This window comes from Polypterus senegalus, chromosome 9 (genome assembly GCF_016835505.1).
Source record: "Polypterus senegalus isolate Bchr_013 chromosome 9, ASM1683550v1, whole genome shotgun sequence".
Taxonomy (NCBI): Eukaryota; Metazoa; Chordata; class Cladistia; order Polypteriformes; family Polypteridae; genus Polypterus; species Polypterus senegalus.
In genome coordinates, this window is record NC_053162.1 from 124,475,678 (window position 1) to 124,495,213 (window position 19,536).

General features: G+C 36.7%; 2 protein-coding genes across 4 annotated transcripts in view; both read left to right on the top strand.

Annotated features, from left to right (window-relative positions):
* Window positions 1-8,646, top strand: part of phc1 (polyhomeotic homolog 1) — a 54,580-nt gene extending 45,934 nt beyond the window's left edge. For all 3 annotated transcript variants that reach the window (XM_039763743.1, XM_039763744.1, XM_039763742.1), the window contains exon 15: window positions 6,436-8,646. In XM_039763743.1, coding sequence (XP_039619677.1) covers window positions 6,436-6,590 — 155 coding nt within the window. In that variant the 3' untranslated portion in view covers window positions 6,591-8,646. The remainder of the gene's footprint in view (window positions 1-6,435) is intronic.
* Window positions 8,647-12,985: 4,339 nt separating this feature from the next.
* ephb6 (eph receptor B6) overlaps window positions 12,986-19,536 on the top strand; it is a 149,869-nt gene continuing 143,318 nt past the window's right edge. The window contains exon 1 of the mRNA XM_039763745.1: window positions 12,986-13,766. Within this exon, the coding sequence (XP_039619679.1) occupies window positions 13,697-13,766 (70 nt within the window). The 5' untranslated portion in view covers window positions 12,986-13,696. The remainder of the gene's footprint in view (window positions 13,767-19,536) is intronic.

Here is a 19,536-nt window from a genome sequence, read left to right on the forward strand (position 1 = left end):
ATTTTGCAATACTTGTTACTGCATTAAAGTATTTAATTTTTTCATTTTTTAATAAATATAAAAAATTTTAAATTACACATGAAGCTGACATTGTTAAGCATTCTGAAACATGGAATGGGTAAAGACAAAACAAGTAAAGCTCACAAAAAACACTTGTAATCACTATACCATTGATCAAAGGTATGCTACAGTATTGCAAATCAGACATAACATCCATCCATTCATTATCCAACGCACTACATCCCAACTACAGGTTCACGGGGGTCTGCTGGAGCCAAACCCAGGCCACCACAGGGCACACACACTAGGGACAATTTAGAATTGCCACTGTGCCACCCTCAGACATAACAAAATGTAAAAAATATGTTTTTTTGTTAAAAAAAAAAATAAGACTAAAATTAAAACAACTTCCTTTTTCAAAAATGACATCAACTAATATTTAGTAGTTTGTTTGCTTATTAAATGCATTTTATCTTAAATTAACAAGTATTATTGAATTCTTTCTATTATAATTTTATGTTTTTAGTAGTTTTTAACTTGACTGTTGTCACACTTTCTGTATCTATTTGCAGCTCTTTTTCAAGTTGGCAATTAATACTGTTCATCAAATTTACAGTGGGATGCAAAAGTTTGGGCAACCTTGTTAATAGTCATTATTTTCCTGTATAAATCGTTGGTTGTTACGATAAAAAATGTCAGTTAAATATATCATATAGGAGACACACACAGTGATATTTGAAAAGTGAAATGAAGTTTATTGGATTTACAGAAAGTGTGCAATAATTGTTCAAACAAAATCAGGCAGGTGCATAAATTTGGGCACCGTTGTCATTTTATTGATTCCAAAACTTCTAGAAGTAATTATTGGAACTCAAATTGGCTTGGTAAGCTCAGTGACCCCTGACCTACATACACAGGTGAATCCTATAATGAGAAAGAGTATTTAAGGGGGTCAATTGTAAGTTTCCCTCCTCCTTTAATTTTCTCTGAAGAGTAGCAACATGGGGGTCACAAAACAACTCTCAAATGACCTGAAGACAAAGACTGTTCACCATCATGGTTTAGGGGAAGGATACAGAAAGCTGTCCCAGAGATTTAAGCTGTCTGTTTCCACAGTTAGGAACATATTGAGGAAATGGAAGACCACAGGCTCAGTTCAAGTTAAGGCTCAAGTGGCAGACCAAGAAAGATTTCAGATAGACAGAAGCGACGAATGGTGAGAACAGTCAGAGTCAACCCACAGACCAGCACCAAAGACCTACAACATCATCTTGCAGCAGATGGAGTCACTGTGCATCGTTCAACCATTCGGTGCACTTTACACAAGGAGATGCTGTATGCGAGAGTGATGCAGAGGAAGCCTTTTCTCTGCCCACAGCACAAACAGAGCTGCTTGAGGTATGCTCAAGCACATTTGGACAAGCCAGCTTCATTTTGGAATAAGGTGCTGTGGACTGATGAAACTAAAATTGAGTTATTTGGGCATAACAAGGGGCGTTATGGAGGAAAAAGAACACAGCATTCCAAGAAAAACACCTGCTACCTACAGTAAAATATGGTGGTGGTTCCATCATGCTGTGGGGCTGTGTGGCCAGTGCAGGGACTGGGAATCTTGTCAAAGTTGAGGGACGCATGGATTCCACTCAGTATCAGCAGATTCTGGAGACCATTGTCCAGGAATCAGTGACAAAGCTGAAGCTGCGCCGGGGCTGGATCTTTCAACAAGACAACGACCCGAAACACTGCTCAAAATCCACTAAGGCATTCATGCAGAGGAACAAGTACAACGTTCTGGAATGGCCATCTCAGTCCCCAGACCTGAATATAATTGAAAATCTGTGGAGTGAGTTAAAGAGAGCTGTCCATGCTCGGAAGCCATCAAACCTGAATGAACTAGAGATGTTTTGTAAAGAGGAATGGTCCAAAATACCTTCAACCACAATCCAGACTCTCATTGGAACCTACAGGAAGCGTTTAGAGGCTGTAATTTCTGCAAAAGGCGGATCTACTAAATATTGATTTCATTTCTTTTTTGTGGTGCCCAAATTTATGCACCTGCCTGATTTTGTTTGAACAATTATTGCACACTTTCTGTAAATCCAATAAACTTAATTTCACTTCTCAAATATCACTGTGTGTGTCTCCTATATGATATATTTAACTGACATTTTTTATCGTAACAACCAACGATTTATACAGGAAAATAATGACTATTAACAAGGTTGCCCAAACTTTTGCATCCCACTGTAAATATAACAATCAAATGTAATACCTTTTTTATTCTAAAATGATACTGAAAAAAACTCGACATACTAAGATTTTTTTTTTTACTTTACACATAGGAGCAAAAAAGCACTGATTATGACTGTTGAATGCTTAATTACAGATTCACAGGTACATAATAGCAACAATATAAACATAACCAGTCTCCATTTGTAAAGTTGCAATTTCGAAGCATGGACCACTAAACTGTAATTGTTATGAAGTCTTGGCCTATGAAATTCAGCTTATAAAATTTGGCTTTAAAAGTCAAGGAAGGCTTAGAAAACTCTTAAGTAGACCTTGCCTTGAAACTCAAAAGACAGCCTTACAGCTTACACACTCAAAAGTGTCAGGCTTATAATTCTCAAAAACAGAGAGGGGAACTTTAAAAACCGTTGCTCACAAACAAAAACTTGTCCTTTTTACTTATAATAATGTTTATTCAGAAAGTAAGTAAATAGTATCAGAAATGGTTAAATGACTACAAAATAATGCATTTGAAAAGCAAATCAAAAGGAAACACAATTCAACACAAAAGACAAAAATCATGAGCTGAGAGTAGGGCAAAGTAATACTAAAAGAAAGGAAGCAACAAATAGAACTTAAAATGCAAAGCATATGAGAATGTGAAATGAACGACATGAGCAAGGGCACAGGATTAAGTGAGACATCTTAGGTCTTGTACAGGAAGAGGGCAGTCATAGCTCAAAATGTACAAACTAAGGAATATAGTAACTAACAGAAGATGACAAAACAAAATTTATTGTAGAAGAAAATACTAGTTAAAGTACAATACAACACAACATGTAATACATAAAAAAATAATGATCAAAAACAAATAAACACAAAAGATGCTAAAGACAGAAACTGAGCTTTGGTCAAATTATGACAATGATTCTCAAACAAGAGAGTAAAAGCAACATATAAAAGAATTTTAAGAACAGAGCCAACCTCCAAAAGATGTATTTTAAAAGAACCAGTTAGATGTTAATTAATGGTTAATAACTAATATGGTTGAATAAGGTCATTATTGTAATGTGTAGAGTGCAACTAAATTCTTACCTGCATGTGCTAATCTACATACAACATGTTTCACTCTGTGTTGCCATGATTATTGAGCATAACAACCTTACCTTGAAAGTCAGGTTTTCCTTAACTGAAAATTTTAGGACACAGATTACATTATGGAGACATTAAGTTTCTTCCAAATGCTGTTGACCCTAACATCTAAAGTAACTTCTCTAAAACTGGGGGTACTATCTCCTATAAAGAGAAGGGGACTGGACAACATGATCCAGTAAGATCACAGGGAGAGAGAATTCATCCAAGTGTAATAACCAGAATTGAACGGCGCACTGGTAAGCAAGATTAAGTGGCAGTTACAAGCCACAGTGTTTATTCTCTGCAGTACCACTAGGCAGTGCATAACTTTGTAGCTTGCCAAACATTAAATACAACATTTAGGGTACTAATCTTTTTTTCCTTTTCATGTTTTTTCGTTGCTGAATATTTATTGTTGAACCATGGTACTAGTAGATTATTTTTACGCAATACAAAAACTTGCCACACTAATTTTATTGTTACAGATGTGCCTAATATTGTGAGTGAGTACCATTCCTATGGACATCTGTAACCCAAATTTATACATATGTTGGAAAACAATCAGTAAACATACTTGTTTTACAGAAAAATGTTTCAGATTGTTAATGAAATGGTAGTGATGCAATATTACTGTTTAATCACAAAACACAAATAATTTAAACTTACTTTTACTAAACTGAACAGTGGTATATACATAGAGTGTCTTGACTTTATACTTGAACATCCTATAGTTTTTGATAATGATACAGTATCTCGGAGAGTTTAAAGGCATAATGATGACACAAAAATCCACCACTAACTGATGATTTTAAGACTTTTGCTCTCTCTGTTAAGGGACCGCTCAGAGTGCCATTTCCCTTCCCCAGTGGCTACACTCTCTGAGGCAGTACTGCAGCAGGTTCTGCCCCTAACTTACATAAACAGTTGTACACACTGCTGGTTTCTTTTGGTGATATGTGATTGAAAATGGAGAAAAATTACATGCTAAAGTATACTGTACTTTATCATTGGTAATGGCTTATGCATTATCCACATCAAAGCCAGTTTGCTTCATTCATAAAGGAAAAATAAAACAAGGTTGTACACGAATTATTAAAATGAAGTTGATAATGAAAGATTTTTAGGTTTTATGCTCATATCTGCGCAATTGCCTTAGGTCGTGGTGGCTGTAACCTGAAACCTGTCAGTATTTTAAAATGTGGCCATACAAGGGCAAGCTTATATTTTATGCAGAAATTCTCCATTAATTAATTCATCATTTTCTGACATACATTCCAAGAGATACACATCTTATACTCCTGATTGATTATTTAATCTATACTAGGGGGCTTCGCCCCCTGCTCAATTTGTTCGCCGACCCCCTTTTTTGTTTCTCCGAATACACACTTTTATGATTTATTTTCAAATTATGATTTATTTCATTAGTTTCACTTTTATTTCAGAACTTCTGTAAAAACAATATTTGGAATCTTTCAAGTCCCAATGTGCTGAATCTTTTTAATGAGGTCAGTGAGACGTGTTTAATGACTTTGTACCATAATTCAGGATAGGTTTCTCTGTTTGGAATTTCAGCACAGACAAAACGATCTTCATCATCATCAGTTAATATTTTTTTTTGCAAAGTAACCAATAAATGCATATGAGGTAAACTCCATTTTTGAAATTCTCTTGACTTAAACTTCAAAGCCTTACAATATTTACATACTTCTAACATATCACCTATGACCATATATTCGATCTCTATTCACCTTTTCATTATTTATCGGAGTAAAAATTTCTCTTTCTTTGCGGAAATGCGATGTTTACTTTGTTTTGACACTGTCGTTTTTTTCTGCTTTCATATTCTGTATCTTGCTCTGCATGTGTTTCACACCCACGTTTTTTTTGAGTCTTTTGAATTCCAGTTTTCATTATCTCTAACCTGCTCTGCATGTGTTTGGCCCCTTTGTTTTTTAACCTCTTTATGACGTTTTACTTTATTTCTACTCTGTCTTTTAATTCTGACCTCGCTTTATCCTGCTTTTTTTCAATGACACCTGGTCCATGGTGATTATTTTCCCTTTTTCGAGTAATAATTTCTATTTGTTTGCGCTACTGCGATCTTTACTTTCTTTTTTTTTTATACTTTATAATTTTCATACTTTCATATTCTTTAACTTTCTCCACATGTGTATCGCGCCAACATTTTTTTGTTTCGAACCTTTCGAATTCCACTGCTTTCAAAATCTCTAACCTGCTCTACATTTGCATAGCGCCAACGTCCGCATTGGACATACTTTTTTTCAATTCCACTTGTTCCAGGTTGATAATTACTTTCCTTATTTTCTGAATTTGCACCTAGATTATTCTTTTTCTTTTTTGTCTCTCCAACGCTTTTGAGTCTCTTTTCTCCATGCTGCTTTCTTCTTCTCTTAGTTTTATTTATAATGTATTGTCCTTATACGCTTTATATGCACTGAGAGCCCTGGATCTGTGTGTGCTCAAAGCCAAAACACGACTGAGTGTGTTGCTGCCCGTTCTCTTATTTGATATTGGTTGTAAGTAGGGTGTGTCTTGCAAGAATCTCAAGTTCTACGTCATCGCAAGACGGTCCTGGTTCAATCTCTTGGCATGTCTTGTCTTGTCTTGGCTCTTGTCTCATGTTTAAGGTTCCCGCGAGACACTTCGTGGCCAATCTCTTTAGTCTCGTGGATCTTTTAAGTGTCTTCCGTGATCTTCACGTGAAGATCACGTCTTGTCGCCCTAGTGTTTCTCTCCAGGATTTTTTTTTTAATAGAGATACTAAAAATTATATGATTAACTAAAATAATTACCATATTTAATTAATTATTAAACCTTTTCTTTGGAATAGTTTTCCTTGATGCTTTGGGTGATATACTGAAATTCATTATCAAATATTGAATGCAACAAAATGAGCTTTAAGCTTTTAATGTATAATTCAAAATGTATGTTTATCCATAAGTTGTTTGGTACTATAAACATTAACTCAAAGCTAACAAACAAAAGTGTATATATAGTATTAAAAATTTTCTGGAATCATTGACTTATTGTGAATTCATTTTATTCTTTTAGGCTGTCAGGAGGTGGCAGATGAGTTCCTGGCCCAGGAAATTGATGGCCAAGCCCTATTGTTGTTAAAGGAGGAACATCTTATGAGTGCTATGAACATCAAGCTGGGACCGGCTCTTAAAATCTGTGCACGTATTAACATGCTAAAGGATGGTTAGCCGTGTGGTTAATCATTAGCATGTGAGAATGAGAATGAATAAAAGAAAGACTGTCTATATTCTTGCATTTGTGAGTTAGAACAAAAGAAGTTAATGCATTCTGCAGAACTCTATATGAAGAAAGCAGTCAGTACAGACTAATGTTCTCCATGTCTGTGTGCATATGTGCTTGGGACTAAAGAAGTAATATTTCAGAACAACATTAACTATGTGTAAGAGAGCAAGTGGTCGCTATGGACTGATGATGGTAGTGCATGTATATTTGTTTTTGTATGTGTTAAAGGGAAAGTGGAAAAAGAAGCCCTAAGTATTCAGTACAAAACAAAAGGACCATAAGAAACAATGGTCTAAAAACAGTATAATGAGACTGTATGTAAGGTGAAGGGTCAGTTAAAACATTATCTGACTGCTCATTAGTATTATTCATCATGTGTGTTTTATATAACAAAAAAAAGTCTTTTAGACCATTACACATACATTACAGTTTGTAAAAGTGAGAGAATGCATACAGTAGATTGTACCAGAGTATGTATGTGCACTAGACCCTCAATAACTATCAGACTTTTACTGTATAGCTGTTGTTTCTGTTTCACCAGATATTTCAGTAGTCATGTTTCATTCCAAATCATGCTGTTTCTTGTAATAAGATCCAAGTACTTTCTTAGGAACCTGTTGCGTTTTTATGGATTCACAATTAATTGCAACTGGAAGATTTAGGAAATAGGTTAGTAACAGTTTCTCTTTTCAGTTTGCCACAACATTTTTATTTTTTTGTTTCATGCATTCTCAGGTGAAACAGTTCTTACTAAAAGAGACACTACACATATTTGCTGGGACAATTAAAAATGTATATTCTACAAAGCAGGCTAAGGTAATAAATTTGCAACTAATTCTAAGAATAACAAGGTTTGCCAAGTATAAAAGGGGTTTGGTTCCATATATGTATGTATTCCTTGGTGACTACTTCAAAAAGGAATGCCTTAGCATACCATTGTATCAACTGTTATTGTATCCTGGCAGGCAATAGTGAACTACAGTAATATATCTAGCCCCATGTTTAATGATTTAACATAATTATCTAAACTAGTTAATGAGATTAGCATCAAAATATACAAAGTAGTAGGGAATGCCAAGCTAATTAACACATAGTAACAAAGTTGCATGCTAATTCCCTGTTAATTCACAGTTCTCAGCTTACCTGACACTGTATATTACATTTATGTAATTAGAGGAAGAACAAGTTAAATCTAAACTGAAACTTTCTCAGCTGGGAATTGAACCTGGGAGGCAAATTACTGTAAGGCAGAGATATTCTCTTCTTCTAAAGTGACACCCCATTTAAAATATTTGTATTATTCAAATAGTGACATTTATTTCTTGAATGTTAAGATAACGGAAGATTAGTTGCACTATTTGTTATATTGTAGGTTCAAAGCTTCTGATAGGTATTGAGGTTCTATTGTTAGTAATACAGTATATCAGAAATTATATGAAAAATTAATCTTATCAGATTTTTGCTGTGATGGTTAGTTTTAATCAAAATGGCTAGCAGTTGGTTTCTACTGCTGTTTAAAGTATTTGTTAAAGAACAAAATTAAATATTCATTTTCTCTGCATTTCCCAGTGGGCAGAACTATAAACAAAAACTGTTGCTTTGAACAGAATGGAAGGTGGTTTTTTGACCACGTCAGTATAAAAACCTGTTATCTCTCTGCAGGTGGTAGCTATAGATGAGAATGCAATTTTCTTTTGAATTTATAGGATGTGCCTTCACCATTCCCAGTGATTATGTACCTAAGTGTGCAATATATATAAATGTTCTTGAACTCTAGCTATTACTCATGAACTTGGAAAGGAGAATGGTATGTTCCGAAGGATTGCTTCCAGTACATTGATTGTATTTCTCCTGTGCTATCTTTCAAGTTTTTTTTTTTATGGTTTAATAGCACTCATTTTTTGCATTGTTGGAGAACCTTACTGTATTTTCTCAAGCTCGGTAGAGGCCAAATGTTTGAGGACCACAAACAGTAAAGTGTATTTTAAAAATGGCATGAAAGCTGCATTGTGTGTTTTTGTTGTGCCTGCTCTCGGTATTACTTGAATGAATAGACTCTGGACATTTTACTCTCTGCATCTTAATTTATGGTGCAGACTACAAATTATATAACTGTACTTGTGCATTCTCCCCACTTACTATAAACAATGATCTTTTGATCAATCATGATGGGTTTCTTGTTGAAGCAAAGATAAAATAAGTACAGAAAATGCTTCTATAATAAAAAAAAGTCATTGCTCAATTAAAAAGGGAATGATCTATGTAATAGAATACTACAGTAAGAATAACAACATTTGTTTATATAGCACATTTTCATACAAATAATGTAGCTCAAAGTGATTTACATGATGAAGAAAAGAGAAATAAAAGACAAAGTAAGGATTAGAATAAGACAACACTAATTAACATAGAATAAGAGTAAGGTCCGACGGCCAGGAAGGACAGAAAAAAAAAAAACTCCACACAGCTGGAGAGAAAAAATAAAATCTCCAGGCCACGGGACCGCCCACTCTGGGCATTCTACCTAACATAAATGAAACAGTCCTCTTTGTATTTAGGGTTCTCTTGGAAGGACTTGATGATGATGGTCATGTAGACTTCTGGCTTTTAATCCATCAGTGTAGGACATCACGGTGCTTTAATCAGGTGGTGGTGGTGCAGATCGCCACCACAGAAAACCGAGAAAAGAAACAGAAGAGAGAGTAGGGGTCAGTATGAATTTTAGAGCCACCATGAATAGTTATTATAATGAATTGAATATACAGATATACAGAGTATCAGGATTAAATGAAGGTGAAGTTGTCAGAAAGCCGTGTTAAAGTAATGTGTTTTCAGCAGTTTTTTAAAGGGCTCCCCCTTATCAGCCTGGCGAATTCCTATTGGCAGGCTATTCCAAATTTTAGGTGCATAACAGCAGAAGGCTGCCTCACCACTTCTTTTAAGTTTTGCTCTTGGAATTCTAAGCAGACACTCATTTGAGGATCTAAGGTTACGATTTGGAATATGAAGTGTCAGACATTCCGATATATGAGATGGAGGGAGATTATTTAAGGCTTTGTAAACCATAAGTATTTTAAAGTCAATTCTGAAAGACACAGGTAACCAGTATAGTGACATCAAAACTGGAGAGATGTGCTCGGATTTTCTTTTCCTAGTTAGGATTCTAGCAGCTGCATTCTTTACTAGTTGTAAATGATTTATGTCTTTTTTGGGGTAGTCCTAAGAGGAGTGCGTTACAGTAATCTAGTCGACTGAAAACAAAAGCGTGAACTAATTTCTCAGCACCTTTAAATGATATAAGAGGTCTAACTTTCGCTATTGTTTCTTAAGTGATGGAATGCTGTCCTAGTGGTCTGATTAATATGCAATTTAAAATTTAGGTTACAGTCAACAGTTACCCCTAAGTTCTTTACCTCCATCTTGACTTTCAATCCTAATGCATCAAGTTTATTTCTAATAATCTCATTGTCTCCATTATTTTAAATCAGTACAATTTCTGATTTCTCTTTATTTAGCTTGAAAAAATTACTATTCATCCAATTAGAAACACAAGTAAGACATTGTGTTAGTGAATTAACAGCATCTGGGTCATCAGGTGCTATTGATAAATACAGCTGTGTGTCATCAGCATAGCTGTGGTAACTCACGTTGTGCCTCGAGTTGATCTGACCTAACGGAAGCATGTAGATTGAGAAGAGCAGCGAACCCAGGATAGAGCCTTGTGGAACACCATATAGGATATTGTGTGTCTTTGAGTTGTAATTACCACAACTAACAAAGAATTTTCCACCTGCCAGGTAGTATTCAAACCAATTTAAGACACTGCCAGAGAGGCCCACCCATTGACTAAGGCGATTTCTAAGAATGTTGTGATCAATGGTGTCAAATGCGGTACTCAGATCTAAGAGGATGAGAACAGATAAATGGCCTCTGTCTGCATTTACCCGCAAGTCGTTTACTACTTTAATAAACATGCAAACAGAACTTGCTCAAATAAAAAGGTGTGTAAAACTGTGAAAACCGACATGACATAAGTGAACTTTAATCAGTAGTTGGACTTTAAATTACATTATTTTGAAATTCAAAATGCAAGAAGTACATTTTCAAATCAATGTTGAACAGTTTATTTGAACATTTCTATGAACAATCCTCCACTTGCTTCTGTGTTCACTCTAGAATAAGATATGTGTTAGACTTTTTCCAAATTTTGCACTTCTTTAGACGGCAATTCCATGTAAAGCATTTCACAAGTTGCTTGGTTTAGAAGATTCATGGTGGAAGATTACAAAAATGATTGCATTCAGTATATGCACTAAAGCAGGAGCAACAAAATGTTTATTTTATGTTTATGAGACACCAGAGGGCACTATAACGTCAAAGTGCTTTATTTTTAAATGATGTGCTGACATCTTTATGGAGGAAAAGTTTATGAAAACATTTATATTTAAATTCAGGATAAACATGTATACTACAATATATGTTAAGCATTTATTATCTTTATTTTTTAATATGGACATTAAGCTATCCTCTTTTTCTGTTGCTACTGAAGAGGGACTTGTTAAATCATACAGTGCATTTTTTTTTTTTTGCAACTTGTTTGGTCTAAGGTACAGCATGAGTATTGTCTGCAGTATTGTTATTATTATCATCTTTGTTATTGCTGTTGTTAAAAGTTGCCCACTCTATTTTACTCCCTCACATGTTATAAATGTGCTTGATTAACATTTTATTTGAAGGCTGTAGCTATCACTTAGCCCATAGTTCTGCTCTGCTACATGATGTAACAGGATGTCCTCATGTTTCAGGATTATGCAGATCAGGCTCAGCTCTTTCCTGGATTGACCTCCTTTATGAAGGAGTTCATTCCTTCAGTAATTTAATTTATTATATTTCATTACTTTGAATGCTAATACCAGTGAACTGATATGTACAGCTCAAATGAATTGATTGTACTTGCCATTATGGATCTTGTTTTTCTGCTTTGTATGTATAAGGGCTTTGGACTCTTTTGATAATCCCCTCAACTATAAACCACACACATGAGACGTTCTTGAAGCTTTTTATTGGCATTTTTGCATTATGTCAGAAGTTTTCTCTTAGTCTCAGATGTGTAAATAATGTGGGTCTCTCTTATGGTCTTCTGGCACAGATCAAAAATGTAGGCGATCAGGGTCGTGACACAAGTCAAATTTCTTTACCTTATTAACCCCATGGTTGGCCCAATTATTTCGCTTTCCTGTGGTTTTTAAGGATCCTGCTGCTTACCTAACAAAGCCCTTAAATTCCACACTCCAGAGCACTGCATTTAATGCAGTTTACCCTGTTTATACTTTTGTGAAAATCCTGTAAAATCTGCCTTCAATGAAAGCTTTTGCCTCAGTGGTCCAAGGTCGGTAAACGTTTCTGCTATTCCTGGTGCTGTCTTTGTGTGCCTTCTTGTAATGCTGTTTTGTAATATAGAAACTTCTCTGTTTCCTGCTAATGGTGAACTTGTCATCTTTGTTATGTGACACTTTTTTTTTATTTATTTACCTGTTGATTTTTGTTCATTACTCCCTTCTGCATTATTTCTTTTAACATTTACTGGCATCCCTAAACCACAGCACTTATACTACCAATTTTTGTTAAGGCTGCAGCACATGTTTCTTCTGGGGGCCATGACAATCCAAACACCATTTGTTCGATCTCTACATTTTCTGTTAATGTATTTGTTATGAGTATTTGTGCCCAGCAGTAAAGATTGTATAACTTAGCCCGGAACTGCTTTCATCAGACATGAAAATATTAGTAATATTTGTTAAATACAATAGAAAAGATGTAATTTTATTAAAGAAATGATATATATTTTGACTCTGCTAGCTTCTAGTAACTAGAACTCACGTAAGGCAATGTGGCACCATCACCTTTGCTCACTTTCCGTGCTGTTAACCCGTAACCATATCCACAGTATAAGTTTTACATCCATAGCTAATATTCTGCCCCACCCCAACCTGGGCCACGGCATGTTTGCAGCTGGTGCAAATCAAAGCAGGGTTCCATCCTTCGTCTGGACCTTTATGCTTCTACTGCAGTTCAGTTCACGAAAATTACTTGCATGTTGGATTGTGATTTGTGTGTGTGTCTACATCCATAAACAGGTTTACTGTAAAATTCGACTGAAGAAAGGGTATAAAAGTGTTACTTTTAGTAAGACGTGTAGTTTTGTCTGCTCCTCTTCTTAGTTCAGGTTACAGCCTGGGGCCTGGGAGGAACCACGTCTCCTATTCAACAAGAAGTTAATATCATGTAACTTGCACTTCACATCTGGCACAACAGCTCGGAAGAAAATGCAGTTTTTTTCATTCCGCCGACCCCGATCGGATGTTTGCCTTGCTGCTCTACAATTGCTTGAAATGTCACCTGTAGCCAGAGGATATTTCTCTCTCTGTCTCTCTCTCCCACTTTCCTGGCTATTATATTTTGATTCCTTAAGAAACTCCTATTTTCTAGTCTGTACTCCCTAGTGCAATGGCAGACTTCCCTTTTGTGTCTGAGATGTTCTCTTTTCCGCACACGGTTGAACCGTGAGTGACGGCTTACGAAAAGTACGGTTGATTGAAGAGACTAGACAGACCTCGGCTGCTTCAGCAAACACACGGTTAAGCTGCCGAGTGACTGCATGGGGGAGGGGACAGACGAAAGAAGGAGGGCAGACAGAGAGGGAAGAGTGGCTTCCCAGGCTGACTGTCACCATCCTGCTTTGACAGTGCACGGCTGCCTGCCTGCCTCTGTGCAGGATTCTCCTTCGACAGTGCTGCAGCGATCCGGCCAGAGAGGACAAAGACATTTTAAGAAACTTTGCTGCAAGCTTTCCCATTCACAGCACACGTTTCTGGATTCATTCATTCGCTCACACTTCCTTACCGCCCCTAGTCACTTTCTCCGTTTTCCTCGCTCTTCACTTTTAACTCTGTGCATCACTCTTTCTCCAATTCACTGCGCCTTGTTCCCTTTCTCATGCTCTCACACCCCTCTATGATTTATCCTTCCCTCTGTGGCCGGTTACACAGCGATGCGTTGCCATTCGTTTCTTGTATGGAATACTCTGACGGTGATCCAATGGACCCTGGAAGCTGTGGACGGTAAGTGGCTTTCTGCAACTCCGACAGACACCTGCTGCGGTGTGGTGCATAGCAGACAGACAGACAGGACTGCCTGGCCGTGATGGTTTCGTGGTGTTCAGTTTGGGGAAAAACAAAAAAACAAGTGGTTAGCAGGCAATGGCAGAATGAAAATAGATAATTATGAGGATTGTAGTCAAAGAGGTAGCCGGCAGCTGTCTGAATGTGTTGAGTTTCCAGCCAGCTGTCAGTCCAAGAGATTAAATATGGAGGAGGGGTATAAATCACAACCTGGGTAAAAATAAAAGAAAGAGAGAGAGAGATGAAATAGTCCTGGGAAAGACGTGTCTAAAATCCTTGGAAAATATCCGATAAACTTGATTTATTGAAGGATCTGCTCATTTCTTATACTGGGGTGTCCATTTGTTGCGTAGACCTGTCATCTCCTTGGTGGACATGTCAAAAAGTTGCTAGGTGGGAATGTACATTAATTCTGTGCTTTCCAAATGGTCTGAAGCCTTTTTCTTGTGTGCCTATTGTTTGGTGTCCTGACTCACTGGTGGCCAGTAGCAAAGTTACACAATTGGAGTCTGTTCTGTCTTCTTTATTTTAAAATTTCTAGGATAGCTCAGGGATACAACAGTTCACACTGCTACCTTATAGCTCCTGTATTCAATTGTCAGCTCAGTCATTGTCTGTGTGGAGTTTTCATGTTCTCATGGTGTTTATGTGACACTATGGGATATTTTTTTTTTTTTTCTTACATCTCAAATTGTAATAGAAGTAAAATAACTGGATGGAGATAATGCTGAGTGACACAGTGGTGCAATGGGCAGTGTGTCCACCTCACAGTATTTAAGTGAAACTTGATTCTGGGACGAAGCACCATCTGTCTACGGTTTGCATGCTGTCTTGGTGATCAGATTTGTCATTTTATAAATTAATTTCTGGACGTGCTTATTCCAGTACAGAATCATCTGGAGTGTATTTCAGCAGTATGTGAAAGGTAGTCCATCAGAAGCCATAGTTACTGCTCAGCCTAATCTGCAAGTGTTTGTGATGGGTATGGAAGTCAAAAAAGCCTGATAAAATGCAGACAGGAAATATAAAGTTCATTCTGACAATGGCCAACCTGAAAATCCAACAAGGGTCTCCAGTGCAGTGGAAAAAAAAAAGTTTTTTTATGTAAAACTGATTTTAGTTATTTATTTATTTATTTATTTAGAGGCATTCTCCCAAGGATTTCATTTTGTGCCACTCTAAACTGTCCCAAGTGTGAGTTAATGGGTGTGTGACCTCTGATGGACTGTCTTTCCATTCCATGTTGGTTCTTGTCTTGTACCCTGTGATCTAGCAGCAGAAGAAGTGCATTTGAGACATGAACAAATGAGTTTGATGGCTGAACTATCTCAAGTTTTCTGTTCTGGTTTTAACATTTATTGCTTCAGTATTATTTAAAATAATGTTTTCATAGCCATTGTTTTATTTTTTTTTTTTTTTATTTGTATGGAAATATACTTTTCCACAGATATATTTTTGTATTTATTTTATTAGCCATTTGGTTCTTTCTTTTTGCAGATATTTTTTCCAAGATGATTGGAAAAATGATATGAATGGGCACTAGCCTGAAATACTGAAATTGCATGATGTAAGGTTGGCCTGTGCTCTACAACATACCTGCAAAAAAGTAGCAAAGATAGTAAAGAATATGATTTAAATTGCAAAGTAAAGAATTTAAAAAAATATGTAAACCATTAAAATTACAAAACCAGAAAATTTTTACTAGGATTTCTTTTTAAATGCACTTTGGGAATTCAAACCTGATTAGCCATAGTTTCCATTTTTATGAAGACAGGTTTTTAAATTACACAGAGTAGGGCAAATGATTCATATTATCATATCATTCCTACATTTGCAAACCTGCACTCTTCTGCAATCAACCATTGCAAAGCACACTCACTTGGAGCTGCCTGTCATTCTAAGAGCATGTGAACTGTGCAAAAAAAATCTGGAGTCCCTGGAGGACACCTAAAGAAACTCAGGGAGAAAATAGAAACCCTGCACTGAAAGCACTCAAGGCTAGAATTGGGCTGGCACATCTACAACATGAAGTTGCAGCTTAGCTCTCTTCCTGAACATCTGTGCGTCCTTGTAATAGAAATGTTTGTCCAGATCAAGTTTGTGGAGAGCTGAGGTCTACATTGGGTACAATGCAAGAATCAACTCTGGATGACCACACTCACTTGTACCTCAATGCTCACTTATATAGGGCCATGTTCAGTATGCAATTAACCTAAAATTCACATCTCTGGGATATGACAGGAAAAGTAAATGTAAAGAGAACATTCAAGTGGCATTCATTTCTTACAGAAATTAGAAAAAAATGTACTCAGAATGTTCCCTAGCCTGAAATGTAGCTGGCACATTATTAGTTTGAGTAGAAAAAAAACAATGCCCCGCACCATTAAAACATATAATATCCATCCATGCATCTTCCAAACCTGCTTTATCCTAAGCAGGGTTGTGGAGAAGCTGGAGTCTATCCCAGCAAGCATAGGGCACAAGGCAGGAACAGTCCCTGGACAAGGCACTAGTCCAAACATATAATATGATATAATATTTCGGTTAATATAGTGGCATAATGGTGATGCAGCCTCTGGGAGATCAATTCTGATCTTGGCAGTTGTGTGGAATTTGTACATTTCCACAATTTTTGTGTAGAATGTCTCTAGGAATTCCAGTTTCCTCTTGCAGCACATAAGCATGTGGGATGAATAAAGATCTTCTAGGAATGATTAAGTGTGCCATGCAGTGGACTCTCCTCCTTTTAGGTGTTGGTTTATGTTGTGCACCCAATGTTCCTCAGATAGGATACAGTTTTCTTCAACCTTCTAGTGTAAAATGTGGTTTGTATATTAGTCTTTTTTAATCCATTCTGGGCTCGTTGAGAACTGCGGCTTATCTCGCTAACATTCAGTAAAAGGGAGGAAACAATTGTGGATATACACACAGGTTTACACGCAAACAGGTCCAGTTTAAAAATGTTAAAACCCATGTTTTTGGGATGTGGGGTGTAAACCAATGTACCTACAGAAATATCATCAGGCACTGAAAGAACAAGTACATTTTGCACAGGTATGGGCTAAACATGGGATTTGAATCCAGGATTTTAAGTGTAGTTCTAACCTGTGTACCATCATGCCATCCCGATTATGTAATATAATACAAGACAAGACAAGTCAGCATAGAGGTACATTGGTTAGTATGTCTTCCTCAAAGTTCAATAGCCTCATATTTGAATTCTATCAAGTTTACTGTCTTTGTAGAGTTTCCTTTTCTCACATTTTTGTGTGTGTGTTGCTCTTACTATATATCCCAAAGATGTCTTCGGTTGCAGTCATCCCAAATTAGTAAGCATGGGAGTATGCATGAGTTTACCTGTCATTCCATACAGAATTTGTTTTTGTCTTGTGTTTGAAGCTGCTAGAATAGAGCAGAGAGAGATAATATCTCAAAAACTCTAGATATAAAAATAATGTATTTATCACTGGTTCTTTTCAGGGTTAAGGCAAGTCAGGCCCTATCACAGCAGAATCAGGCTTGTGGCAGCAATCAAACCTGGAATAGGGTGCCAGTCAATTGCAGAGCAATAGGTTAGAGTAGCTATATTTAATATATCAATTTTTTTATTTCATATGTCTTTAACCTTTACATAACACTTCTGAGATTCAGTCATACCAACAGTCAACTCTCCAACTCTGTGGAGAAAATAATATGTAGTTTTCCTGTGATGTAGCGTGTCCTCATACATTCAAGAAAACACAGGATATTGGGACTTTCTTCAGAGCATTAAAAATTCCTTTCTGGAGCTACCGTTTCCTGAGAAGAGCAGACAGAGAATGAGCATGTTCCCATAGCTTAGTGGCAACATACTACAATAACAAGCAAAAACAACTCCTAAACTTGCTTAACAATGCAATAAAAGGTTGCAACACCTGACTTTTTGGCTGTTGCACTTCTTGCTACCTATTTCAATGAAAAACCTGTACTGTTTTTCACCCCTTTTCAATCACAGTACATCCTTATAAAAATTCTTCTGACTCTGGAGGCTGTGAATTTCACTTCACAACGGCGCCGTGTTTTTGCCTACTTGCCCTGATTCTGTAAACCAGTGGGACTTCGATGGCTCCAGGAGGGCTCCAAAGTCTGCAGATTTCCATTCTTCTCACGCTTCCTTATTGAGTAATTAGCTCATTATCATATTCAATTAACCTCATTTACCAAGTCTTCCCAGTAAGGGCTCCATTGGCCGTTACTGGGGAACAAAACCTGTTGCCAGTGAAACTCTGCAGGGGTCAGTTTGAATGCTTAGACCCTCTTCAGTCATAAGAGGGCTCATTAATCCTTACTTTGCATTTTACTCCATAAAGGTTATACTTTGGTTACACAACTTCACTATCAATTAGAAGATCGTCAATAAGTTATTAATGCCCCCATAAAATTTTAAATTGCCATATCTGACATGAATGATGAGATAAGATTTAGACACACAACTTTCTTAGCTGCATTGGACTACCATCCTTCCCAGGTTTAGTACGCCTATTGTAGCCATTAGTTCCATAATAACCTTTGATTCCCCACAGCTTTAAACTGAATGGATAGAATGTTAATAGATGTGTGGCAAAATGATTGGAAGGTTAAGTTAACAAAATTAAGGACAATTAGGGAAGGAGGATTAGCTGGCTGGGGCTACTCTCATAATTGTACACGGCTTTAGTATTCCTGAACCTTTCATCAATAACATTTGTCTGTTAGTGTAGCAGGTACAGTCTGCTATGTGGCAGTCTACTGAGGCGGCGACCTTTCTCCAAACTTTTTAAATTAATAAGAAAGGTTGGTTCTGCCCCACGAGTCAGTCTGGATTCTCTGGAGGCATTGAGAGAAAAATGAACATTTAATAAACTACTAACCCTCTGCATACCATTCTGACTAAACAGAAAGCCTTCAGCAAAGAGCCGATATAAGAGCACTGCTACAGGTCATTGCTGCCAGTGGTCATTACTTTCTGTATGCCACCAGATGTTGCTGGTCTTTTATTTTCTTAATGGTTACGGAGTTGTTGCATGCACTTTAAATTGACCTATACTAGGTTTGGTTAAGTTTAAGTCTATCTCAAATCTGCAGTACCCCCCAGAAATATTGGTAAAGATAAGCAAATAAGTCTGTAGAAAAAATATTTTTTATTGTCCATTACATCAATTTTACACTCAGATTATGAGGGAAATCTAACCTTTCACTGAGGTAAAGTATGCATATTTGCAGCTGGAGATCCACAGAGGGAGAAAAATGGATCACATATCACAAAGTAGTTTTTATTCCTGAGCTTTCAACCCCTGCTAGGGGTCTTCATCAGAGGATAATGCTTAGACATACAAGAATCAAAGGCAATATATAGGAAAAATTACGTGGTGGGGGGAGGTGGCTGAGTCAGTGTGATCAGGAGGTGGGGTATTGGGTGTAAAGTTTTATTTATTATGAACATGTTCTTCTTAAGTTTGCATATGCTGGATTTATGTCCAAGTGTCTGTAGATGGCGTTCTCATTTGATAGCCAAGATTTGGCTAGCTCTCTGGCACTTTTAGTACTGTCCCTAAATTTTACTTGTACATAATTTTTGCTATACATTGCCTTTGATTCTTGTATGTCTAAGCATTATCCTTTGATAAAGGCCCCTAGCAGTGGTTGAAAGCTCAGGAATAAAAACTACTTCATGATACGTGATTCATTTTGC